Genomic DNA, 27142 nt, shown 5'->3' on the forward strand with positions numbered 1-27142 from the left:
GCTTCCGGAGGACAACAACACAACCAGATGCAACAATTCAAGTTTTTCTGTCAATGACGTATGCTCTTAATGGGATTTGATAGGAGTGACGCCAAAATCCAAACTGGCTTCCATTCACAGTTGAGCTGGCTCAGTTTAGCTCAACGCTGGTTGGCACATTTTTTCTTTTAAAATATATATTTTTTTAATTTAACCTTTATTTAACTAGGCAAGTCATGGGTTAGACTTGGGTTAGTTATAAAAATCACCTGTTCAGGGTGCTTACAATACATGTCTTACAAACATGATGGAAAATTATTGATAAAATGACAGATGATAGAATTCACTGTTGGATGGATGTTGCCCAGTGAAGAAACATTATTTCACTTAATTCAATAAGAGTTATAATAGGCATTGTGGTAGTTCAATAACAGTAATAAAAGTATTACGCCAGTACATCTCAAACCCAACTGGTGTCTTTGTGATGGGAACACGGAGCATTACATAAGAGGTTGTGAGTGTCAATTCGTTTTTAATGTTCAACTGTTCTTTCCTTATAAGGGCAGATGACACAGCAGTGATGCCAATGTGGAGTGTGTCACCATCACACCTTTTAGCAGTCTGAGGTACAAATACTGTAAGTATTTACACACTCTTCCACTGATAAGGTGTTCTGACATTGGCCCCTAAACAGGAAATGTAGAAAAAAAGTCTCAATTTCTAAATGCCTACTGGCCTGGCATGACCATACCACTGTATTTTATTTGAATTGACCATTACCATTTTTTACACTGATATACACTGTAAGTTAGGCCCTCCTGAGGGCAAATAATGAACTATAATACTATATATACAAGGCATTTGAATCTACTTCTCACTAGATGTGTTTCATCCAATTCATGTCTTCTATATCTGTACCAGTCATTGAATGGGGTGAACCAGTCATTGTCTCAGTGTCAATATATCAGTCAATTAATGTGTATCTGAGTTGAGAAGAAAATCACCCTTGATGTAATACAGATTTGTCCTATCACAAGTGAAAGAAGTAGTTGTGACTTTGGAACGGCATTGACCTTCTTGATAGCTTTACAGTTAATCAGGGAACGTAGAAACATGTGTATTCTGATAAGACAGGTACAAGCCCTACGCACAAGGCCATTGGCACTGATATGAAAGTGGGTAGGGGACGCTTTGCCATTCACCTTAATAGGGGTGACATTGGCTACACTTAAAATAACACTGCCATGTTGGGGCGGGTAGAGAAGGTGAAGGTGGTGCAGTAGTATATAAAGCTGAGCCAACAGTCTGGTCCTGCTCTGGAGGTTGGTGATTTTACTGTGAGGAACGTTCCTAGTGAGGATATAAAGACGCTTCCAAGATTTCGGGGGGAGAGAGGACTGAGCGTTGGACTTCAATTGATTTGGGCAGGCCCTCCACCATGAGTAAAGGGGTAGGTGACCCATTTGTGTGATTAATCAAAGCTCTGATCAAATTGTCATGAATTAGATGAGATTTTCCTTCAATGATCAAGGATATTGTATATTCACCCCCTAGCGAGATGATACAGGATGTCATCTCTTTGTCTCCAGGACTCTTACGACATGTTTGAGATGAATGGAGAGGTGGACGTCAAGATGAAGAAAAAGAAGAAGATAAAGAAAAAGGATAGGCTAGAGGGCATGAAGAAGGAGATGGACATTGTGAGTGTGGTTCACAAGACCAGAAGGAGAGAGCGCTGGAGAGAATATGCCAAATTAAATTAAATGGGACAGAATTGCAGCATAAATTCATTGTAGCTTTAACAGTCTGTCAATCTTTACAGGATGACCACGAGATCACAATAGAAGAGCTAGAGATGAGGTATACCACCAGTGTTACCAAGGTAACTAAGCTATGGGGTTTCTGTCCGTCTGTCTGTGTGATGAAACAGACTGCTGCTAATATAGAGTAAATATCTCACTCTCTCCCCCCTCCTCCCCCTTAAATCCCCTCAGGGCCTGACGTCCAGCAAAGCAGCGGAGGTTCTGGAGCGGGACGGCCCCAACGAACTGCTGCCCCCCAAAGGGACCCCAGAGTACGTCAAATTTGCTCGTCAGCTGGCCGGAGGGCTGCAGTGTCTGATGTGGGTGGCAGCCGTCATCTGCTTCATTGCTTTCGGCATCGAGTTCTCCAGGGGAACCCTCGGCTGCTTTGACGATGTGAGGAGGATGGGGCGGGGAGACAAAAAGGGGGAGGAGAGACGAAGGGTAGGAGGAGGTGGAGGAAGAGGTGAAGTAGGAGACTATAGGGCAGGAATGTTGAACAATATTAGAATAGTGAGGAAGGGATTGTTGACAGATGGATAAGGAGAGAGTTGAAGTGTTTGCTAAAGTTACACTGGGAGGTTGAAGGAGAGACTAAAGTTACATTGGGAGGGTGAAGGAGAGGCTACAGTTACAATGAGAGGGTGAGGGAGAGGCTACAGTTACAATGAGAGGGTGAGGGAGAGGCTACAGTTACAATGAGAGGGTGAGGGAGAGGCTACAGTTACAATGAGAGGGTGAGGGAGAGGCTACAGTTACAATGAGAGGGTGAGGGAGAGGCTACAGTTACAATGAGAGGGTGAGGGAGAGGCTACAGTTACAATGAGAGGGTGAGGGAGAGGCTACAGTTACAATGAGAGGGTGAGGGAGAGGTTAAAGTTACAATGAGAGGGTGAGGGAGAGGCTACAGTTACAATGAGAGGGTGAGGGAGAGGCTACAGTTACAATGAGAGGGTGAGGGAGAGGCTACAGTTACAATGAGAGGGTGAGGGAGAGGTTAAAGTTACAATGAGAGGGTGAGGGAGAGGCTAAAGTTACACTGGGAGGGTGTTATAATCGCCACCCGGCACAGCCAGAAGAGGACTGGCCACCCCTCATAGCCTGGTTCCTCTCTAGGTTTTTTCCTAGGTTTTGGCCTTTCTAGGGAGTTTTTCCTAGCCACCGTGCTTCTACACCTGCATTGTTTGCTGTTTGGGGTTTTAGGCTGGGTTTCTGTACAGCACTTTGATATATCAGCTGATGTAAGAAGGGCTATATAAATAAATTCGATTTTGATTTGAGGGAGAGGCTAAAGTTACACTGGGAGGATGAAGGATGGGCTAAAGTTGCACTGGGAGGATGAAGGAGGGGCTAAAGTTACACTGGGAGGATGAAGGAGGGGCTAAAGTTACACTAGGAGGGTGAAGGAAAGGCTAAAGTTACACTAGGAGGGTGAAGGAAAGGCTAAAGCTACACTAGGAGGGTGAAGGAAAGGCTAAAGTTACACTAGTATGGTGAAGGAGGGGCTAAAGTTACACTAGGAGGGTGAAGGAAAGGCTAAAGTTACACTAGGAGGATGAAGGAGGGGCTAAAGTTACACTGGGAGGTTGAAGGAGGGGCTAAAGTTACACTAGGAGGATGGAGGGGCTAAAGTTACACTAGGAGGATGAAGGAGGGGCTAAAGTTACACTAGGAGGATGAAGGAGGGGCTAAAGTTACACTGGGAGGTTGAAGGAGGGGCTAAAGTTACACTGGGAGGTTGAAGGAGGGGCTAAAGTTACAATAGGAGCATGAAGGAGAGGCTAAAGTTACACTAGAAGGGTGAAGGAAAGGCTAAAGTTACACAGGGAGGGTGAAGGAAAGGCTAAAGTTACACAGGGAGCGTGAAGGAAAGGCTAAAGTTGCACTGGGAGCGTGAAGGAAAGGCTAAAGTTACACTAGGAGGGTGAAGGAAAAGCTAAAGTTGCACTGGGAGCGTGAAGGAAAGGCTAAAGTTACACTAGGAGGGTGAAGGAAAGGCTAAAGTTACACTAGGAGGGTGAAGGAAAGGCTAAAGTTACACTAGGAGGGTGAAGGAAAGGCTAAAGTTGCACTGGGAGGATGAAGGAAAGGCTAAAGTTGCACTGGGAGTGTGAAGGAAAGGCTAAAGTTACACTAGGAGGGTGAAGGAAAGGCCTAAAGTTGCACTGGGAGCGTGAAGGAAAGGCTAAAGTTACACTAGGAGCGTGAAGGAAAGGCTAAAGTTACACTAGGAGGGTGAAGGAAAGGCTAAAGTTACACTAGGAGGGTGAAGGAAAGGCTAAAGTTGCACTGGGAGCGTGAAGGAAAGGCTAAAGTTACACCAGGAGGGTGAAGGAAAGGCTAAAGTTACACTAGGAGGGTGAAGGAAAGGCTAAAGTTGCACTAGGAGGCTGAAGGAGAAAATACTGTATGTGAAGAAAGGGGAATACATACGATAATAACATGTATTACAGCGTCAACATATTGTGACTGTTTGTTTCATCACTAATTCTCTGTGACCACACCTGTCTACAGCTGTACCTCGCCATCACTCTGATCACTGTTGTTGTGGTGACTGGCTGTTTCGGTTACTACCAAGAGTTTAAGAGCACCAACATCATCGCCAGCTTCAAAAATCTAGTGCCACAGGTAAAGATATGGAAATACATTATAACTACAGAATACATTATAACTAGAGAAATACATTATAACTAAGGAAATGCATTATAACTAAGGAAATGCATTATAACTAAGGAAATACATTATAACTAAGGAAATACATTAGAACTAGAGAAATACATTATAACTAAGGAAATGCATTATAACTAAGGAAATGCATTATAACTAAGGAAATACATTATAACTAAGGAAATGCATTAGAACTAGAGAAATACATTATAACTAAGGAAATGCATTATAACTAAGGAAATGCATTATAACTAAGGAAATACATTATAACTAAGGAAATACATTAGAACTAGAGAAATACATTAGAACTAGAGAAATACATTATAACTAGAGAAATACATTATAACTAGAGAAATACATTATAACTAGAGAAATACATTATAACTAAGGAAATGCATTATAACTAAGGAAATACATTATAACTAAGGAAATGCATTATAACTAAGGAAATACATTATAACTAAGGAAATACATTAGAACTAGAGACATACATTAGAACTAGAGAAATACATTAGAACTAGGGAAATACATTAGAACTAGAGAAATACATTATAACTAGAGAAATACATTAGAACTAGAGAAATACATTAGAACTAGAGAAATACATTATAACTATAGAAATACATTAGAACTAGAGAAATACATTATAACTATAGAAATACATTATAACTACAGAAATACATTATAACTATAGAAATACATTATAACTAAGGAAATACATTAGAACTAAGGAAATGCATTAGAACTAGAGACATACATTAGAACTAGAGAAATACATTAGAACTAGGGAAATACATAACTAGGGAAATACATTAGAACTAAGTAAATACATTAGAACTAAGTAAATACATTAGAACTAAGGAAATACATTATAACTAATTTACTTAGTTCTAATGTATTTCCCTAGTTCTAATGTATTTCCCTAGATCTAATGTATTTCTCTAGTTCTAATGTATTTACTTAGTTCTAATGTATTTACTTAGTTCTAATGTATTTACTTAGTTCTAATGTATTTACTTAGTTCTAATGTATTTCCCTAGTTCTAATGTATTTACTTAGTTCTAATGTATTTCCCTAGTTCTAATGTATTTCTCTAGTTATAATGTATTTCTGTAGTTATAATGTATTTCTCTAGTTATAATGTATTCTCTAGTTCTAATGTATTTCTCTAGTTATAATGTATTTCTGTAGTTATAATGTATTTCTCTAGTTATAATGTATTCTCTAGGGAAATACATTATAACTAGGGAAATACATTAGAACTAGGGAAATACATTAGAACTAGGGAAATACATTAGAACTAAGTAAATACATTAGAACTAGGGAAATACATTAGAACTAGAGAAATACATTAGAACTAGGGAAATACATTAGAACTAGAGAAATACATTAGAACTAGAGAAATACATTAGAACTAAGGAAATACATTAGAACTAGGGAAATACATTAGAACTAGGGAAATACATTAGAACTAAGTAAAAACATTAGAACTAAGTAAATACATTAGAACTAAGTAAATACATTAGAACTAAGTAAATACATTAGAACTAGGGAAATACATTAGAACTAAGTAAATACATTAGAACTAAGTAAATACATTAGAACTAGAGAAATACATTAGAACTAGGGAAATACATTAGAACTAGGGAAATACATTAGAACTAGGGCCATGAGTGTTTCCTGAAGATGTTACCAGACCAGGAAACACTCCTGGCCCTAAATACCCATACAACAGTTACTTTGTTATTGTAAGAAACCGTTTACTTTCAAGACAAAACTATTCCTTTCATCAACACAGATCATAATCCACTCACTACAGCACTGATCCAAGGCAATCAATCATTGAAATACGGGGATTTGGTATAATCATATATCTCGTTCTAGCAAGCCCTGGTGATCCGTGACGGGCAGAAGAACCAGATCAATGCCATGGACCTGGTGGTGGGCGACCTGGTGGAGATCAAGGGTGGTGACCGCGTGCCTGCTGACATCCGCATCATCTTTGCCCAGGGCTGTAAGGTAGGTACACTAGGCCACCAGTTCCCATTATAGACTACTAACACACTTTCAACCTAGAAGTAATGGCTAAGGGTGTTGATGCAGGTTGAGCAGGAATGTGAACATAGAGCTAGGATTCAGGTTAGGATTAGTGTTAGGGTTATAGTTAGAGTTAGGTTTGAAGATTGGATTATGGTTGACCCGGGATGTGGACATGAAGCTAGGGTTAGGGTTGACTCGGGTATGGACATGAAGCTAGGGTTAGGGTTAGGTTTAAGGTTGACCCGGGGTGTGGACATGAAGCTAGGGTTAGGGCTAGGTTTTAGGTTGACCCGGGGTGTGGACATGAAGCTAGGGTTAGGGCTAGGTTTAAGGTTGACCCGGGGTGTTGACATGAAGCTAGGGTTAGGGCTAGGTTTAAGGTTGACCCGGGGTGTTGGCATGAAGCTAGGGTTAGGGCTAGGGTTAGGTTATGCAGAAGACCCATAATTTAACCCTGGTCGGTTTCATATGTTTATAACCCTGTCAGTTCCTTGATCTCCTCATCCTCTCCAGGTGGATAACTCATCCCTGACAGGAGAGTCAGAGCCCCAGAGCAAAACCCCGGAGTGTACCCACGAGAACCCCCTAGAGACTAAGAACATTGCCTTCTTCTCCACCACCTGCCTGGAAGGTAGACACATCAGAGGAGGCTGCTGAAGGGAGGACGGCTCATAATAATGGCTGGAATAGAGTAAATGGAATGGCATCAAACATATGGAAACAATGTGTTTAAGTTAGACACCATTCCATTTATTCCGGTCGATGAGCCCGTCCTCCCCAATTAAGGTGCCACCAATCTATGCTACACACACACACATAAACACACACACACACACACACACACACACATAAACACACACACATACACAATGCCACCACTGCCTGAAAGGTACTACAGACAGACACCAGAGGAGGTTGGTGGGAGGAGCTAAAGGAAGATGGGCTCATTTTAATGGTTAAAATGGAATAAATGGAACCGAGTCAAGCATGTTGCTTCCATGTGTTTGATGTGTTTGGTAGTATTGGTACCATTCCATTGATTCCACCACCAGCCTCCTTTGACAGACACACAAGCCTTATTAAATCACACACAGAAAAGATTCCCACAGAAACCATTACACTCATAACAGCAAAAATTTGCAAAAACATCAACATTACACTCATAATGTAATCTAAAATCCCCTTTTCTCTGCTTGGCCCCTACCAGGAGTGGCCACAGGAACGGTCATCAACACGGGTGACCGCACCATCATTGGCCGCATTGCCAGCTTGGCGTCAGGCGTAGGCAATGAGAAGACGCCAATTGCCATAGAGATTGAGCACTTTGTTGACATCATTGCTGGGCTGGCCATCTTCTTTGGCTTCACCTTCTTTGTGGTGGCCATGTTTATCGGCTATGCCTTCCTGGAGGCTATGATCTTCTTCATGGCCATCGTGGTGGCCTATGTACCTGAGGGGCTGCTGGCTACTGTCACTGTGAGTCAACACTGAGGCTCTGGTCTGTCTAGGCCTATATCAAGTTGGTTATTAACAGTTTTCATCAACCATCTCCCTCTCTCTCCCCCCAGGTGTGTCTGTCGCTGACGGCCAAGCGTCTGGCCAGGAAGAACTGTGTGGTGAAGAACCTGGAGGCTGTGGAGACCCTGGGCTCCACCTCGGTCATCTGCTCCGACAAGACGGGCACTCTGACCCAGAACAGGATGACCGTGGCCCACCTGTGGTTCGACAATGTGATCCATGCCGCAGACACCACAGAGGACCAATCAGGTCAGAGCTTTGACCAATCATCCGAGACATGGCGATCGTTGGCAAGAGTGGCAGGACTCTGTAACCGGGCCATCTTCAAACCCAACCAGGAGTCTCTGCCTATTCCTAGGGTGAGCTGATAAACACTAGCCTCAACAGACACATTCATTCACAGACACAGCATCAATGAAAACTATATGATTTATGAGTTATCTTTTTTCCAATGCACCTATGTGGAACAGAGAATAGTGGTGGGCGACGCCTCAGAGACGGCTCTGCTGAAGTTCACTGAGCTGGCCATAGGGAACATGATGGAATACAGGGAACGCTTCAAAAAGGTTGTTGAAGTACCATTCAACTCCACCAACAAGTTCCAGGTAAGAGGCCTGGTTTTCTGATCTGATTTCAAGGCAGTTGAAAGTGTGTTATATAATCTACAGTATGTTGTATAGGTGTGTCATGTGACTATTAGGCATACTTTAATGGCATTACCAGAAGGAGCTATTTGTGTTTGAATCGTACTCTTTCTCCCACCGGTGGCGAGTAGCTGTCAGTGCATGAGTTGGAAGACCCCATGGACCTGCGCTACCTGCTGGTGATGAAGGGGGCGCCAGAGAGGATCTTGGAGCGCTGCTCCACCATCCTGATCAGGGGCCAGGAGATGCCCCTGGATGAACAGTGGAGAGAGGCCTTCCAGACTGCATACATGGACTTGGGGAGCCTGGGGGAGAGAGTGCTGGGTAAGGGACAGTGTTGGGGTGTAGTGAACTACATGTAATACAACTAGTAATTGAACTACATTTTGTTAACATCTGACTGCAGAGTGATCTGTTCTTGCAATTTGTAGTCTATGACATTTCAGATTTAGATAAACTACTTTGTGATAAATTATCATATCACGATGTGAATTACTTTTCTAAGTAACTTTAGTTAAGTAAACTAAGTTTTTCTTAATGGTGGCTTTAGTGTAGCTTAACTTCTTCCAGTGTGAATTAATTTGTAGCTTGGTAAACAATATTTTCAGAGTAGCTTCCCCAACACTTAATGGTATCTCTTCTTTAGGCCCATAAATACCCACTAACCCCTCCAATCTGTCCAAACATTTGTCTCCAGGTTTCTGTCACATCTATCTAAATGAGAATGAGTTCCCTCGTGGTTACAAGTTTGACTCCGATGAGATGAACTTCACCACGTCTGGTTTGTGTTTCGCTGGACTCATCTCCATGATCGACCCGCCCCGCGCCACTGTGCCTGACGCTGTCATGAAATGTCGCACGGCTGGAATAAGGGTACGAGGGTAAAATGGGGGAGAGATGGGGCAAAGGAGAAAGACAGAAAGAGAAAAAAGGAGACTTAGAACATAGCTAATACAATGTAACAGGCCATCACAGTCTCCCTCATTGTGTCACGCCAACCAACATCAACTCATTCCACTGTGACCTCACTCAGGTAGTCATGGTGACAGGCGACCACCCGATCACGGCCAGAGCCATCGCTGCGAACGTTGGCATCATCACAGAGGGCAGTGAGACAGTAGAGGACATCGCTACCAGGAAACGCATCCCAGTGGAGCAGGTCAACAGGAGGTGGGTCTTGGTCCCCAACACCAACACAGTCTTGCAGGATTAGGACTCTGACTCTCACTGTGGTTGATGAATCTCCTGTGACATATTTGACTAATTATACAGAGTTTGTATATCACGTAAGAAGGAGTGAGAACTCCTAATACTTCCTGGAGGTAATAACGCCCTGTCAGTGGATTTGACATGTCTATTCTATTCTATCATATTCTCATCTATTCTATGTGGTCTTCAGGGATGCCCGTGCCTGTGTGATCAGTGGTGGTCAGCTGAAGGACATGAGCAGTGAAGAGCTGGACGAAGCGTTGAGGAGTCACCCTGAAATGGTGTTCGCCCGCACCTCCCCCCAGCAGAAACTCATCATCGTGGAGAGCTGTCAGCGCCTGGTGAGCCCCCCCCCCCCCCCCCCCCCCCCCCTCTCTCTCTCTCAAACCCTCTCCCCCCCTCTCTGTCTCATTCTCTCACTTTCTCTCTCACTAAGGGCTCCATTGTGGCTGTGACAGGCGATGGGGTGAACGACTCCCCTGCGTTGAAAAAGGCAGACATCGGTATTGCCATGGGCATAGCTGGCTCCGATGCAGCTAAGAATGCAGCTGACATGATTCTGCTGGATGACAACTTTGCCTCCATCGTCACAGGGGTGGAGCAGGGTGAGTGAGAGTGTCTTCGCAAATCGCAAAACACAACAACAGACATTTTAACAGGGTTTGAAATGTATCCTGTGAACCAATATTTGGTTTCACAAAGATAAGCCTTCATGATACTAAGTAATACTGATATTGAGGGATTGATTTCGACCATATCTGACACCCAGGCCGTCTGATCTTTGACAACCTGAAGAAGTCTATTGCGTACACACTGACCAAGAACATTCCGGAGCTCACACCCTACCTCATCTACATCACTGTCAGTGTTCCTCTGCCATTGGGCTGCATCACCATCCTCATGATTGAGCTGGCCACTGACATTGTAAGTCTTCTCCTCTTCCTCTTCCTCACCCCTCATCTCCCTGCACTATAAGACCATTCTAGAATGATGCCGATTATCCTTCTTCTATCCTACAGTTTCCCTCTGTGTCTCTGGCCTATGAGAAGGCTGAGAGTGATATTATGCATCTGAAACCCAGGAACCCGCGTAAGGATAGGTTGGTGAACGAATCTCTGGCTGCCTACTCCTACTTCCAGATTGGTGAGGGTTCATGTCTGCTCCTGTAGTATGTAAATGTATGAAAAAGGCCTTGCTTTTTCACTAGGTCCTTTGAGTCCGATTGATCCTTGAAGCTGAATGATTTATTGACCAATATTCAAGGTGATAACCTACAAATAGTCTATTTGTACATATTTCATGTTCAATTCTCTCCTCCCTCCCTCTCTTTTGGTTTATCTCTCCCCCTATCCCCTTCTCCAGGCGCAATCCAGTCTTTCGCTGGTTTCACAGACTACTTTACAGCGATGGCCCAGGAGGGCTGGTATCCCCTGCTGTGTGTGGGGCTCAGGTCCCACTGGGAGGACGTCCATCTGCAGGACCTGCAGGACAGCTATGGCCAGGAGTGGGTGAGTGTGTGTGGCTTACTGTAGGATAGATATGGCCAGGAGGGGTTGAGTGTGTGTGGCTTACTGTAGGATAGATATGGCCAGGAGTGGTTAAGTGTGTGTGGCTTACCCTAGGATAGATATGGCCAGGTGTGGTTGAGTGTGTGTCGCTTACTGTAGGATAGATATGACCAGGAGTGGCTGAGTGTGTGTGGCTTACTGTATGACAGACATGGCCAGGAGTGGGTGAGTGTGTGTGGCTTACTGTATGACAGACATGGCCAGGAGTGGGTGAGTGTGTGCAGCTTACTGTATGACAGACATGGCCAGGAGTGGGTGAGTGTGTGTGGCTTACTGTAGGATAGATATGACCAGGAGTGGTTGAGTGTGGGTGGCTTACTGTAGGATAAGCGTGTGTGTGTGTGTGTCTTATTGCCAGGAATGGACAAGTGCATGTGGCTTTACAGCGCCGTCACTTACTTGTAACTCCTGGAAATGCCAGTTGAAAATATCCTGTCTTCTCTGTTCTGCAGACATACGCCCAGCGTCTGTATCAGCAGTACACCTGCTACACTGTCTTCTTCATCAGTATTGAGATCTGCCAGATTGCTGATGTGTTGATCAGGAAAACCCGCCGTCTGTCCATCTTCCAGCAGGGCTTCTTTAGGTCAGTGGATGTTAACTGCATGGAACAAATGTCTCTTACTCCCTACAAACAATAATATACTCTATGAAATGTATTGTTTATGAAAGGATGGTGGCAGAGAAGGCTTCCAACATAATAACTTGGGAAGTATCAATCTTGATGGGACTAATAAAACATTATTTGACCATCCTCCATGTTTTCCCTTTGTGTGCAGGAACAAGGTGCTGGTGAGTGCCATCGTCTTCCAGCTGTTACTGGGTAACCTGCTGTGCTACTGCCCAGGGATGCCAAACATTTTCAACTTCATGCCCATTAGGTACTGTACTGTTGAATGGTTGTCGATTCATCTTCTCTGTCATTGTTTTGATGACTTTCATGTTGGTTTGTTCATGCGTGTAACTCCCCCCTTACAGGGGCCAATGGTGGTTCGTTCCAATCCCGTACGGAATTCTAATCTTTGTCTATGACGAGATCAGGAAGCTGGGGGTCAGAAGACATCCAGGAAGTAAGTAGCCTTTCTTGCCTCTGTCTTGTCCATCCGTTCACCCTCCATGCATCTATCCATCCATTCACCCACCCACCCATCCATCCATCCATCCATCCATCCACCCATCCATCCATCTATTTATCATCCATCGATCCATCCATTCCTTGCAGTAGTCAGCCCTAATTCAGATTATTTCCATTCCCCTATCACAGGTTGGTGGGACCAGGAGCTGTATTATTGAGAGAAGAGGGCATATATCTAGACCAGAGACATAGGTATAAAGATGCAGGTTAGCATTTTCCATCATGAATCTTGTTCTGGAGGCAGCTCTGCTCTGCAGTGGTCACTAGCTGGCACAGCCACAAAGTCATAAAATCAGATTTTAATTATAACCCTAACCCAAACTTTAACCACACTAGCAAATGGCTAACCCTAAACTTAAATTAAGACCGAAAAACACATTTTTGTTTTCATTATTTTTTACAATATACCCAATTTGACTTTGCAGCTGGCCTAAGAGGAAATTTCTCAGTTATGCCTCTAGGACAAGACTCATGACTATAAACGTCAACCTGCTATACAGAGAAGTCTGGATAGCAAACTGTCCTCCATCTTGGTCCCAAACATTCCATTACAATACAATACAATACAATTTAAATATCAAACAAGGTTTGCCAAACTCTGTACAAGTATAGCTCTGAATATCCTTAACCATTTCTGATATGGAACCAAATCTTATACATTGAAACAATAACCATGAATTATTTTGTGATATGTTTGTAAAGACACACCTCCATGTTCTAATACAAAAAAATAGAATGCTTGATGTGAGTTTGTCATATCAATTTGAATTTGGAATCATTTCCTTTTGTAAATGTAGTATGTGGATGTCTGTGGGTGATTGCCTTTTGTTTCTGAATTCCATTGCCTTTTTATGTATAACATCACACATATTTGCCGTCAAGGGTTCTTTCTTGGTGATAATGTTGGTAGTACAGTAGCCTATATGCATTGTATTTATGTATTTGTATTAATAAAGTGTGTCAAATATAACGTATTGTATGACTTCATATTCTAGATAGATACCTGAAATGTTGCACCACCATTATAATTTCAATTCAAATGAATTAATCCATTTTATTAAAAGCCAGAGACACTCGGGGGGTTGTACATTGTGTAGCACAGTCTACCTCTGGTCGATCCAATCTTATCCTGTCCTCCTACATCGGTCCACATAGCATCAGACAGTCTGCTTTGCTGTGGGTAGCTGAGCTGGACTGCCATTGGCTGAGCTGGGTTGTGGGTAGACTTCTCACCTGGATGACTTTACAGAATTCACTTCCTGACTCTCTTGGTGGTGCTGCTCTCCTAGGGGAAAGATATTGCTGAAAGAAAAGGGGGATCTGAGGGATATGAAGTCATTGATGTACTTCCTTTTCTTTTGGATCATTTCAGTGCACTACCACACGATGGCGCCATTGAGAAAAGTGGGCAACAATGTGTTCATGGTTTGACATAATGGACTGTGTGGTTTGACAGCTAATTGGCTTCACATATTATTATTATTCCTATACATTTAGATATTTTTACGCAACTCACCATATGCGATGTAACATTTAATATACAGTCTGTTGTAATCAACTTCAAAACTCAACGTTTAGGTAGCATACATAACCATAGCGGTTAAGAGCTTTGGGCCAGTAACCAAAACGTCACAGGTTCGAATCCCCAAGCCGACAAGGTGGACAAATCTGCCATTCTGCTCTTGAGCAAGGCAGTTAACACCCAACAATATCTGATCCCCGGGCGCCGATGACGTGAATGACAGAACTCACGCCTCTCTGATTCAGAGGGGTTGGGTTTAATGCGGAAGATGCATTCAGTTAACTGGCTAGGTATCCCCTTTCCATAAATGAATTGTATATTTTAAATGTTTTTTCCCTGAGATATTATTTTACACTCAGAAATTAGATTAGTGAAATACGTTATTACATTGAGATCGCGTGCAACTACAATGGATTCACCACAATGTGGTCTCACACGGTTTTCATCCATTCCACAAAGCACGCACCATAGCTCACGTAGCCCAGAAACCGGATGCTCTGCAGAACACGTGCCCAGATAGTCACGTGCTGCAGCATGTGGAATTTTAGAGCGGTACTCTCAGATTTTTCCATCAAATTATGCAAATTAACGACTTTGTCATTAATGATCCGTTAGTATGGTTATGGTTCAGTGTGTGAAAATAATATAAAATACTCATTTCGATTTCTGTTCATAAAAAAAAAACATTCGTAGCCTATTTTTTTATATTTCTAAATACTCAATTGATGCTTGGTTGGATGTGCAGGGCATCATGAACTCCCGAGTGATGCAGTGGTCTAAGGCACTGCACCTCAGTGCTAGAGGCGTCACTACAGACACCGTGGTTCGATTCCAGGCCGTGATTGGGAGTCCCATAGGGCAGTTGGCCGTTTGTCCGGTGTAGGCCGTCATTGTTAATAAGACTTTGTTCTTAACTGACTTGCTTAGTTAAATAAAATTATTAATTTAAAAAATCAGTTTGCAGCATCCTCCCGGTACGGGAGCCCATAATTTGGCAACCTCCCCCAGTTCTCTATGGTTTCCATAGCAGCCGTGACCCAGCAGAAGATCAAGTGACGTCATGTTTCTAGGGCAATTAGACCAATACGCGTGTCACGTGTCTGCTATAAATTTGGAAGACTGTTCTCTCAGCTTGCACAGTCACTGCAGCATCTCCTCAAGGTATGTATAATCGACAAAATGACTTATTCTACAACAGTCATTGTAGTACTTATTGCTTAATATGTGTCTTTGTTTTTTTGAATACTGTTGTAATAGTGTAGCAGTAGCTACTTCTGAGCCTCTCCTTTCGCTTTAACATTACAAAGCCAGGAAATGATGGAGGCGGGGAAAGGATGCGCCTATGGCCTTGTGTAATAATTCACGTTTCTGTACAACTTGATTTCTGAAAATATGACGTGTAGTTTGCCAACTAATGCAAAGCACATACTAATCTTATTTATTAAGACACGAGTTGAGCGTTTATTGAGACCATCAAGATAATGCATTATTCATCCATTAGAAGGTAAAATGTGCAGAGGTTATGTGACACTGTAGCTCGAACGATGATGCGTTTTTCGGAAGACTGTTGAGAACGAATATTGTGGCTTTATACAACATTTAGATTGTCTTCATGCAATAAATAACCAGTTAATCTGTTTCCCCACATCTGACCCTAAATAGTTGTATCAAATGTTCGGTGTAAATAAAGAGTTCTGGCATAGATGTCTGTACAGGAAATCCCAGAAATGTTACTCTAGCTAACTGGCTACGTGCCTCACCACATACTCATGATGAATTCTTTTGATTGCGTCAGAGCATTCTAGAATGTTACCGTGGCAATGATGTAAAATCTAAACCAAGAAATGTAGCCAAATTTAAGCCGAGCCCACTTTTTTTTTATGAAGTGGATGTTGAATTGTAATTGATACATTCATGTTGACAGTTTTAATTTTGGGTATGACAGTAATAATGATTGAAGATTACTCGCATGATTCCAATGACGCTCTCTGAAGGGAGAAGCCATGGTGTGCCGTGTCGCATCAATGTGCCTACCGATTAGGTTACTTTGTCCGAATTGTAGCTAATTGTATTAGTTGCTAAAATATACATGTTTTTAAACTTTAATCAAGATGTCAACCGTTTGCAAAGACACGAACAACAGGTTTCGACTACGGTCACTATGGAGGATGGAGAGGCAGCCATCGCCAGATGGGCCTTTTCATCACTGCGATGAAGGTCGTATCATACTGTAAGGTCATTTTACAGACCTGGCCTATTTGAGTGAATGATTCCCTGCTGAATTAATTGTTTCCTGCATAAACCACTTATTATATTCTGGATATAAAATGATTCCTCATCCAAAAGAACAGAAATGGCATGTTGAAATAATTATATATTTCAAAATGTATTCAATGACCAATATGTAATGCATATCATCATCCAAATTAGTAAACTGCTAATTTATCCAGTTTGGCCTGCTTATGTGCATTGTGTCAAGTATCCTTTTGGAAGACTGCTAAGGGTGTTGATTGCAAAGGCCTAATATAAACAAGATGATGTACTGGTTTGGTCGTGTGATTATTGATAGGACCTAGTCCTGTTTTAGGCCTGAACATGCCTGCAGCTAAGAGACTCTGACTCAAAGACCGTGTTCGAGAGAAACTGTGATGTATCATGGGAAAATTGAGACTGATCTACAAATTAAATGGATTAGTTGTTTATGGTGCAAGTTAATCAGCCAGTCTCGACTTTCTTTTGAAGTCGTCTGCAATGTCGACCACGACCAGTGTCTTCCTGTGTAAAAAGAGGTGGTTCCCTCAAACTCTACTCCCTCTCTCTGACCTGCTCAATGCGCTTTCCTTTTTTTGGTATGCACTTAATCACCTTGAGGTTACCATGGAGATATTTCCCCCACCATTATTTACAGTATGTGTGTGTGTGAAGAATCCTATCCGTGTGTTCTTTATACCTGTATTGTTAGTGTGTGGCTGTTGAATCAGTTTTGTCTGTGAAAGGGAACACATTGTTCTTTACCTGCCTTATGTAGGCCTATTTTTATATATAGTGGTGAGAACTTGATAAGCACTGCTGATGCAACATGCAGCCCATCACTAGCTGTATAACTGCCTGGGTTGATCGTTAACCACACCTCCTGGCTCTACTAGGCTTGAATTTGATTCTTGCTGACGGTGTCCTCTCTTGATGCTGGGGTTAGAGCTAGCTATCACTTCCCCAAAGATGACATTAGTAAATTATCACATGGATGTTGTGTTTCTCCTAAGTTTCTGGTTTTGTCCAGACAAAGCTGACTACATTCGTCTATTACTAGGCCTTGATGGTGTGATACTTAGTTGCGTGAGTTGACTGGCTGTCTGCAGTGAGGGCGGTCATGTGACAGTAAATAGGCAAGGTGCTGAGGCTTGTAGAATCATGCCGCTCTCTCTGACAGCTGCCCAACCATATTAGACTGTACTGGTTCTCAGTCTGAGAATGTTATCAGAGGTTTATTTGCTACATTTGAGATTAGCCCACATACAATAGTTTAGCTGCAGGCTATAAAATCAGACTTTTCAAACGATTCAGAATGATCATGAAACATGCTTTTGACCAAAAATGTTAGGTAATCGCGTTTGTTTCATAAATACAGAAGATGTTTGATATATTGATTTACTGAAAATAATATTCTAGCTGTGGGGCTGCGTGAGTTTTAATGCAGTTTATTTTCCAAAGGCGTGTGGCAGTCCGTGAGCAGGTTGAATGGTGAATACTGAGCAGTCTTCAGTCTCTAGTATCAGGGCCTGCCCCTCATGGCTCAGGTCTCAACAGTGGAAAACTACTGAGCTACAATCATTTCAAGACATGCCTGGGAATGTAGAAAATGCCAGTGAGAGGGTGGGTGTGAGGCAGCATGTTTTCATTCTCTCTCTGCTGAGGTTAAGACAGATTGTAGAGGTCAACAGAGGTTAATGTGTGTCCTCTCTCTATGCAAATGACAATGCTGGTCATGGAAATTATAGTATATTTATTGTTATTGCATTGTAAATATCTACCTACAATTACTCAGCCTGCCTCTTGCATCATATTTGCCTGGTTGCGTGTCATTCTTCCTGTGTGCAGCACAGTAAATGGACGTGGTGGTATGACACAGCACTTCCTCAAAATGGCTCCCAGGCTCACCTCTGCTAACAGGAATGGTTTCCATCTGCCTCATCCCTCAACACAGCCACACGCTGGTTTTTGCTTTGTTTCTTGATTGTCAGCATTTGAATGAATATTGTAGTAAAAGGCCAACTCTTTCATAAACTTCCATATTGAGACGCACCCACTTTATTTTTGTCCCATTGTCTGGGCCATTTTCTGCCTGAGTGTATCTGTATGCTCCTGGGGTGAATGACCCACTTACTGCAGGCACCCTGTTTCTCCCCAGTAATGGGTTGGTGCTGTAGCTGTGGACCAGTGCCTGTCTGGGTGAGTGGAGGGGTGGACAGCTGCACCCCAACAGAGTAGCCCCATAGCACTTGACTGATTGTTCCAAGTCTGTCTAGCCAGACAATTAACAATGGTGGATGTTTAAAACAAAGTACTTATTGAGCTTTATTACCCCAGGCATTTTTAATACCTTGCTATGACATATTATTGGTATGATGGTCAATATACCTAGGGATGTGGCGGTCAGGTCATGGAATTTTGGATGGCGGTTATTGGTCAACCAAATGACCGCTGTCACCGGAATAGATGTAAGATCCACATTTTCTCCTCCACTCCTGACTCCAGGTGCTGCTGCAGGGAGGGGGAATCACTTAGACAACCAAATATTAGTTTGCTACAGCATCTTGCTTGGTTCAGAAAGGAGCAACAAAGTTTCATCAGGTTGTAGAGTCCATGTTACAGCTGAAATGGCGTCAACCGCATGAATGCCCGGCTCCTGTTTTAAGTCAGCTGTTCTTTCCACACACCAAATAGTGTGTGTGTACCAGTAGGGTTGCACAATTTGGGAAATATTCAGAGGTGGCAACTTTCCATGGGAATTAATGGAAATGTATGCAAATTAATACCATTTGAATATAGATTTTTTTTTGTTTTTTGCATTGGATATATTTATCATATGGAGACTAGCACAAACCTTTTACCTTACCTTAAATAGACATCATTGCAAATGATTAAATCCTCCCAATAAAAATGTTACGAATTGAGCTTTAAATGAGTTGACTCTTCACATGGGATGATTTCACTGTACAACAGAATACCGAATGATCCATCACATCTCCCAAAAATGTTTTCAACATCTAAAATGATAACCAAAGCTTTAGTTTCTAGACTGTCTTCCTCTCAGGCTTCCATGCCTTCTCCCTGGACCTCAATGTCCACCTCTTGAACATCACTCTGAGACCTCATCTTCACTGTCACTTTCCAACCTTGTTGAGGATGGCTCGTTGTCAGGCTCTAAAAGCCTAATATCTGCCCGGATGGCCACCAATTTTTCAACCTTTGTATTGGTCAGCCTGTTGCATGCTTTGATGCGTGCGTTCCCTAACCAGGACCAGTTGCGCTCTGAGGTGGCTGTTGGTGGGATTTGGAGGATGATGGAGGCAACAGGGGAAAGAGCCACAAAGTCCCTTCCACCATGTGGATGATGAGATGTTGGCACGACTGCCATATTGCATCTCCATCCCAAAGCCCTTGCTTGGAAGTGTACTTCACCAAGACTGCTAAGAACCTTTCCACATCCAGGCCCAAGGTGGCGAGACACGGTAGTGATGACACCATAGGTCTTGTTGATCTTTGCACCAGACAGCATCCTTGGGGTCCAACATGTAAGCTGCGGCATGTATGGGCTTCAGGCTGAGGTCTTCACGCTTTTTGATGTATTTCAAAACTGCAGTTTCCTCTGCTTGGAGCAACAGTGAAGTGGGCAGGGTAGTACGGATTTCTTCTCTTACATATGCAAGCAGAGTCTGAACATCAGACAATGGCATTGTCTCCCTCAATCTGTGCAATGGCTACTGCTATAGGTTTCAGGCTGCTTATACCACTCTCTTCCAAAAATACATAATCCAGAAGGATCTTCTTGATGGGGCTGTCCATATCGGCAGACTGATGTGGTCATTTCTTGAAGAGACTCCTTCCCCTCCAGAAGACTTTCAAACATGATGACAACACCACCCCAACAGGTGTTGCTGGGCAGCTTCAATGTGGTGCTCTTATTCTTCTCACTTTCCTTGGTGATGCAGATTGCTGCTATATGACCCTTCACATACCTAACCATTTCCTTGGCTCTCTTGTAGAGTGTATCCATTGTTTTCAGTGCCATGATGTCCTTGAGGAGCAGATTCAATGCATGAGCAGCACAGCCAATGGGTGTGATGTGATGGTAGGACTCCACTTTAAACCAAGCAGCCTTCATGTTTGCTGCATTGTCTGTCACCAATGCAAAATACCTTCTGTGGTTCAAGGTCCTTAACTGCCTTCAGCTCATCTGCAATGTAGAGACTGTCTATGCTCTTGTTGAATACTGGTTGAGGGTAGAGGTCGACCGATTAATCGGAATGGCTGCTTTATTAGGGTTGCTTTCAAGTGTTCATAAACGGAAATCTTTTTTTTTTTTTGGGGGGGGGGGGGGGGGGGGGGGCGAAAGATTTTCACCTTGTCAGCTCGGGATCCAATTTTGCAACCTTACAGTTAACTTGTCCAACACTCTAACCACCTGCCTCTCATTGCACTTCATGAGGAGCCTGTCTGTTATGCGAATGCAGTAGGAGCCAAGGTAAGTTGCTAGCTAGCATTAGACTTATTAAAAACAATCACTAGTTATAACTAACTACACATGGTTGCTATTACTAGTTTATCTAGCGTGTCCTGTGTATACCTAGGCATTGGTGTGTATGGTTTTCTTAAAATCAATACACAGAAGTATATATTTTTAACCCTGCATATTTAGCTAAAATAAATCCAGGTTAACAGGTAATATTAGCCAGGTGAAATTGTGTCACTTCTCTTGCGTTTATTGCACGCAGAGTCAGGGTATATGCAACAGTTTGGGCAGCCTGGCTCATTGTGAACTAATTTGCCATAATTTTATGTAATAATGACATAACATTGTAGGTTGTGCAATGTAACACGAATATTTAGACTTAGGGATGCCACCTGTTAGATAAAATACAGAACGGTTCCGTATTTCACAAATAATAAATGTTTTGTTTTCGAAATGATAGTTTCTGGATTCGACCATATTAATGACATGCTCGTATTTCTGTGTGTTATAATTAAGTATGATTTGATAGAGCAGTCTGAGCGACGGTAGGCAGCAGCAGGCTCGTAAGCATTCATTCAAACAGCACCTTCATGCGTTTTGCCAGCAGCTCTTCACAAGCACAGAGCTGTTTATGACTTCAGGCCTATCAGCCTAATGGCTGGTGTAACCGATGTGAAATGGCTAGCTAGTTAGCGGGGTGCGCGCTAATAGCGATTCAAACGTCACTCGCTCTGAGACTTGGAGTAGTTATTCCCCTTGCTCTGCAAGGGCTGCGGCTTTTGTTGGAGCGATGGGTAACGCTGCTTCGAGTGTGACTTGTCGCTGTGTTCTTGGTTCGAGCCCAGGTAGGGGCAATGAGAGGGACGAAGCTATACTGTTACACTGGCAATACTATAGTGCCTATAAGAACATCCAATAGTCAAAGGTATATGAAATACAAATGCTATAGAGTCTTATAAATAATATATTAACTAAAACCTCTTACCTTGGAATTATTGAAGTCTCATGTTAAAAGGAACCACCAGCTTTCATGTTCTGAGCAAGGAACTCAAATGTAAAAAAGCTAACATGGCACATACTGCACTTTGACTTCTCCAACATTTTGTTATTGCATTATTTAAACCAAATTGAACATGTTTCATTATTTATTTGAGGCTAAATGGATTTTTATTGATGTATTAAGTTAAAATAAGTGTTCATTCAGTATTGTTGTAATTGTCATTATTACAAAAAAAAAGTCTGTATCGGCTTTTGGTCCTCCAATAATCGGTATCGGCGTTGCAAAATCATCGGTCGACCTCTAGTTGAGGGGTGGAGATGTAGTTAATTATTCCTTGCCCACAAACATTCAACAACCCATAAGAGATGATTGCAATACAGTCTGCTTTCTTCATAATTTCTTTGACCTTCACTTGAACTCTGCATCCAGCAAATGAGTAGATAAAACATGTCAGGTTGGAGGGGTGTATGCTGGGGGACGAACATTCAGAATTCTCTTCCAATACACATTGCCTGTGAGCATCAGAGGGGAACCAGTTGCATACACAGCTCGAGCAAGACCTTCAACAGCATCTCCGACTAAGTTCCTCCATTGAGTCAAACTTCTGATTCCAGTAGGACCATAAGCTGTTGCTATCGATAAGGTGTCTGAATCATCATTTTCACCTCAAATAGAAGTAGAGGGACTTGTCAGAAGTTGCTTGTTGTGAGCACTGAGGGAACTTTATGCACTTGGGCAGATTCTGCATCTTTGTTGTATTCTTCACATGATTTGGCACAGTATTTGCAAATGTACACAGCTTTTCATTTAACATTAGTTGCAGTGAAATGTCTCCACACATCAGATAGTGCCTGTGGCATTTTTCTGTAAAGATTAGTAAAAAAATAAAAAATATCCATGTACAGATAAATAGTTAAACTAAACAACTCCATTGTAAGAAGTGTTTTAAAATGAAACATGTATGGAAACAGGTGAATTAACACTCCTCAGTTAGCAAGCTAAAACTCACATGGTAGCAAAAACTAACTTGCAAAAATTGTTAACAAGTTAGAAATGCACTTTGCTGTAGGCTACTATTTACTAATCATGTATGTCATAAAATATATTCACCCCACCCAGTATTGTAATCAACTTACCAGAAGGCATGTAGTCCTTGGCTCAGACAGTGTAGTAGTGTGGGCTCAATAGCATCCCATTAGTGTGCAAGATCTTGAATCAGCTGTGCATGTGATGGAAGAATGCACTGTGCATGCAGAGGGTTGCAATGCCATTGAATTGGGGATAGTTTTACCGAAATATGCCACAAGACCTAGAATTGCCTTATGTATCCCACAAAGGTTCACTGTTATAAGCTAGCCTTTCTGAATTTAATCAAAATTCCTAGGAATAACTTCCCATGAGAAATTTCCGGAACAAGTACCAGTCAAATGTTTGGACACCTACTTATTTACTTTTCTACATTGTAGAATAACAGTGAAGACACCGCAACTATGCAGTAAAGCATATGGACTCATGTAGTAACAAAGTGTTAAACAAATAAATATATATTTTGGATTCTTCAAAGTAGCCACCCTTTTGCCTTGACGTCTTTGCACACTAGAAAATTGTAAAAGTAAAGAAACCCTGGTATGAGTAGGTGTGTCCAGACTTGACTGGTACTCGTGTGTTATGAAGGTCATTTTATTTTCATGACAGTCTTCATCTGTTACAATGTTATATAGTAATTGTGCCAGCTCTAAATATACCATGGCTCAGGCTTTTGCTTGAATGACACAATCAAACTACTCTTTTCAGTGTTTGGAACCTGATCATGGGCTGTTGGTATGCAGACATATGGTTAATTTAAACCTGATGTTGAGTGTCAGTTTTCAGTAGAACAGGCAGATAATTGATTGGGGTTGAGTCTGAAGCAGAGGTGGATCCTATAGGCCTGTACAAACAGTGCCGTTTGTCTGTGCTGGGCTTTAAGTAACCACCATGTCAGCAGCCTGTGCCTGTTGAATTCCTCCATTTCAGCTCTTGAGAGCCATTTGACATCTTGAGGCATCCAGAACACAAGTCCAGTATTGATTGGTCCCCTCGACAAAGGATTCTATTTGTCCGCCCACTTGCATACTCTTGAGACCAAAAGTGGGGTGGTAGTACTTCAGACAATAATACACACGGGCACAATAACACAACCGGCTTACATTTTCTTTTGACGAGACAGGCGTGAGGCTTGTCTACTCTTTTTTTCTCAAGAAGCAACATGGAGGTGATAGAACTAGTGCAATGGAGTTGATTTGTGGATTGAACCATGCTGAAAGGGAAGGTGTGAACACGATATTAACATGGAGCCTTCTCGGACTGCCTGTTTGACTGTCTCACTAATGGCTGGGTCACCTTGTGATGCCTGTGGCAAGGAGAATTGAAGATGGCCAGACAGGCCCAGATGGCATTCGTTTTGTAGTCGGTGTGACTGCGTCAGGTGAGGAGGATTCACCGAGCTTGGCCCAGTTGGTTCATTATAGGCCAGTCAATCCAGGCAGCATACGCAGTGCATTCTGGGGCTCTTTAAAAAGACCATGGATTGGAGGAACAGGCAGATTAGGATAAACCAGCTGGGTTAGTTGCGGTGGGAGCCACACACAGGAATACAGGCACAGATTATCAAGTCGTCTAACGTTACACCAACCAGATGCAAGGGCAATCCTGTGTCCTTTCAAAGACAGTGCTAAATTCTCCCTTGCTGCAGCACAGCAGTTTTACATATAGGCCTGCAAGCTGTAGAGAGGAGTTGTGAGGAGATCTATGATTTATTGCTCATTGGAGGATACTACAGATCCTAAGCCCATTCAGTAAGGTACTTTACTTGACCTTATGATACTAGCTAGTCCAATTAAATATGTAGTTTTGCATAGCCCTCACGTTATAGCCTACACCCAGACAGTTTGAACCGGGTGCTAGACATTAGACAACCAGATAATCCATTGGAAGAACCTAGGCCTATTTATAGCTATTTTGTGTTGATTGCCCAAAGTGTTGCTTCGATTGGTCTGAGGTGTTTTTGCCCCAAGGGCTTTGTTCCCACTAGTCTAGCCTAATGCCCAGAGTTCAGTACTAGTTCTGTTCCGTGTATGGATTGTTTCTGTGCACCCATTTCGGTGACCTTCCGCTCAGTGGAAAAGCTAATGGAGGATAACTGGGACTCCCTTCAAATAGGGATCCAGCTTTTGTCAAATGAACGTCAGATTTGACTTTTCGTAGCTGATTCGGATAACCTAATTATCCTAACCTGCTGCGCAAGTTAAAGTTAGGAAAAGGATTAGGGTTAGCTAAAATGTTATTGATGTTAATTTGACAAGCTGGATAGCCTATAGAGTCATGGCTAGAAGGTATCTGTCCAGGGTTTTTATATCAGTGTCTGGTTTTGAGGTTATGGTGACCCCCTTCACTTGTTGATTAGTTTACAAAGAGGCACTCAGGCCTTTTCATGGTCTCATTTTAGGCGTAACATCTGCTCATACTGTCAGTTGCTGATGTGTTAATAACCTTAGAATTTCTGAGTTTTAATTAGGTAAGGTTACAGCGAGGCTAGGTTATGGCCCAATGATTTATCTTAACTTGAGAAGAAACTACATTTACCTTTCCTTTGAACTGAACATGGTCACGGATTTTTTTTTTTTTTTTTTTTTGAGACCTAAATGTTATTTTACTTCTGTTCGCTTGGACCTCCATGTGCAGCCAAAATCACTGTCATGACAGACTAGGACAAATCAATAGGGAAGTATTTTTCAGTTGAACTGGATTAATAGTGGGTCTGTCATTTGATTTATTGGTTTAAATGTCACCTACAGTGGCAAAGTATGAACCCCTTGGAATTACCTGGATTTCTGCATAAATTTGTCATAGCTGATCTTCATCTAAGTCACTACAATAGACAATGTGCTTAAACAGGGTAACCGTAAGGTTGCAAGTTCAAATCCCCGAGCTGACGAGGTACAAGTCTGTCGTTCTGCTCCTGAACAGGCAGTTAACCCACTGTTCCTAGGCTGTCATTGAAAATAAGAATTTGTTCTTAACTGACTTGCCTGGGTAAATAAAGGTAAGATAAAAACACTTATAAATTCACGTCTTTATTGAACACGCATGTAAACATTCACAGTGCAGGTTGGAAAAAGTATGTGAACTGGTTGACCCTCTGTCGGCAGCAATAACCTCAACCAAACATTTTCTGTAGTTGCGGATCAGACCTGCACAACGGTCAGGAGGAATGCTAACATCTCATCAACAGATGTTAGCATGTTCCAGATATTTCTGTAAGTCTTTAGCTGACACTCCAGGATTCTTCTTAACCTCATTGAGCCTTCTGCCCTGTGCTCTTGCAGTCATCTTTTCAGGACGACCACTCCTAGGGAGAGTAGCAACAGTGCTGAACTTTCTCCATATAGACTTTTTCTTACCGTGGACTGATGAACATCAAGGCTTTTAGAGATACTTTTGTAACTCTTCCAGCTTTATACAAGTCTACAATTCTTAGGTCTCCTGAGATCTCTTTTGTTTGAGGCATGGTTCACATCAGGCCATGCTGCTTGTGAATAGCAAACTCAAATGTTAAGGGTTTTTTTATAGGGCAGGGCAGCGTTAACCAACCTCTCCAATCTCGTCTCATTGCTTGGACTCCAGGTTAGCTGACTCCACTTAGCTTTTGGAGAAGTCATTAGCCTAGGGGTTCACGTACTTTTTCCAACCTACACTGACTGTTTTAAATTATGTATTCAATATAGACTAGAGAAATTGTCTGTCCACGTAGATGTAAATCCAACCAATTTATACAGAAATCCAGGTAATTCCAAAGGGTTCACATACTTTTTCTTGCCACTGTATAGAGCAATACAGATTATGATAAATATGATGCATTGATAGATCTATAGCCCAGGGCTAGGACTTGTTTATAACAGCAGTGTTTCAACATTGAGAAGAGTTTGCCACATCAATTTCCAACAAATGTTTTCATCGACGCAAAATGAAGAAGCAGGAATTTCCTGATTCTTGCATCACTTTGTTAGCAAACGGTAGTAACTTAGTTATGCGGTCCATCCTCCAACACGTACCAGACATTGTTATTGGTCAACTGTATTTTGCAAGTATTGCCTTAAATGTGTTCAAACCTCTCCCAACCTCAAATTACCTTCAGCACTGCTAACCCACTTTTTTTTCTTTTTTTTTTTTTGCTAGGCTATATAATTTGGTTGCACATTTCTTTGACTTGGTCAAACAGTATGTAAAGACGAGTTAAACTATAAAGCCTTATTTTTATAGTCTCAGCTGTAATAACTTGCTTTC

The 27142-nt window shown here is 42.2% G+C and overlaps 1 protein-coding gene across 2 annotated transcripts; it reads left to right on the plus strand.

Moving 5' to 3' along the window:
• Nucleotides 1–548: 548 nt before the first annotated feature.
• On the plus strand, nucleotides 549–13532 carry LOC100136301 (potassium-transporting ATPase alpha chain 1). Of its 2 annotated transcripts, none has more exons than XM_036943049.1 (23): nucleotides 549–616; nucleotides 1302–1429; nucleotides 1569–1679; nucleotides 1802–1861; nucleotides 1974–2177; nucleotides 4296–4409; nucleotides 6333–6467; nucleotides 7002–7119; nucleotides 7696–7964; nucleotides 8057–8365; nucleotides 8477–8611; nucleotides 8782–8974; nucleotides 9348–9523; nucleotides 9684–9820; nucleotides 10050–10200; nucleotides 10296–10464; nucleotides 10629–10783; nucleotides 10879–11002; nucleotides 11222–11367; nucleotides 11880–12013; nucleotides 12207–12308; nucleotides 12406–12497; nucleotides 12692–13532. In XM_036943049.1, the coding sequence occupies exons 2-23, from the start codon at nucleotides 1418–1420 to the stop codon at nucleotides 12718–12720; spliced, it is 3075 nt and encodes a 1024-aa protein (XP_036798944.1). In that variant the 5' UTR covers nucleotides 549–616; nucleotides 1302–1417; the 3' UTR covers nucleotides 12721–13532. The 2 variants fall into 2 exon arrangements, with proteins under 2 accessions (XP_036798944.1, XP_036798949.1); XM_036943054.1 differs by having other exon boundaries at nucleotides 585–616; nucleotides 1334–1429.
• Nucleotides 13533–27142: the final 13610 nt, after the last annotated feature.

The sequence above is a fragment of the Oncorhynchus mykiss genome, chromosome 2 (assembly GCF_013265735.2).
Source record: "Oncorhynchus mykiss isolate Arlee chromosome 2, USDA_OmykA_1.1, whole genome shotgun sequence".
Classification (NCBI taxonomy): domain Eukaryota; kingdom Metazoa; phylum Chordata; class Actinopteri; order Salmoniformes; family Salmonidae; genus Oncorhynchus; species Oncorhynchus mykiss.

What these genes read in the sequence shown, in the direction of transcription:
- LOC100136301 (XM_036943049.1), top strand. An exon ending in ATACCACCAGTGTTACCAAG is followed by an intron (nt 1,862 to 1,973) that starts GTAACTAAGCTA and finishes AAATCCCCTCAG; the next exon opens with GGCCTGACGTCCAGCAAAGC. An exon ending in TGGAGAGCTGTCAGCGCCTG is followed by an intron (nt 10,201 to 10,295) that starts GTGAGCCCCCCC and finishes TCTCTCACTAAG; the next exon opens with GGCTCCATTGTGGCTGTGAC.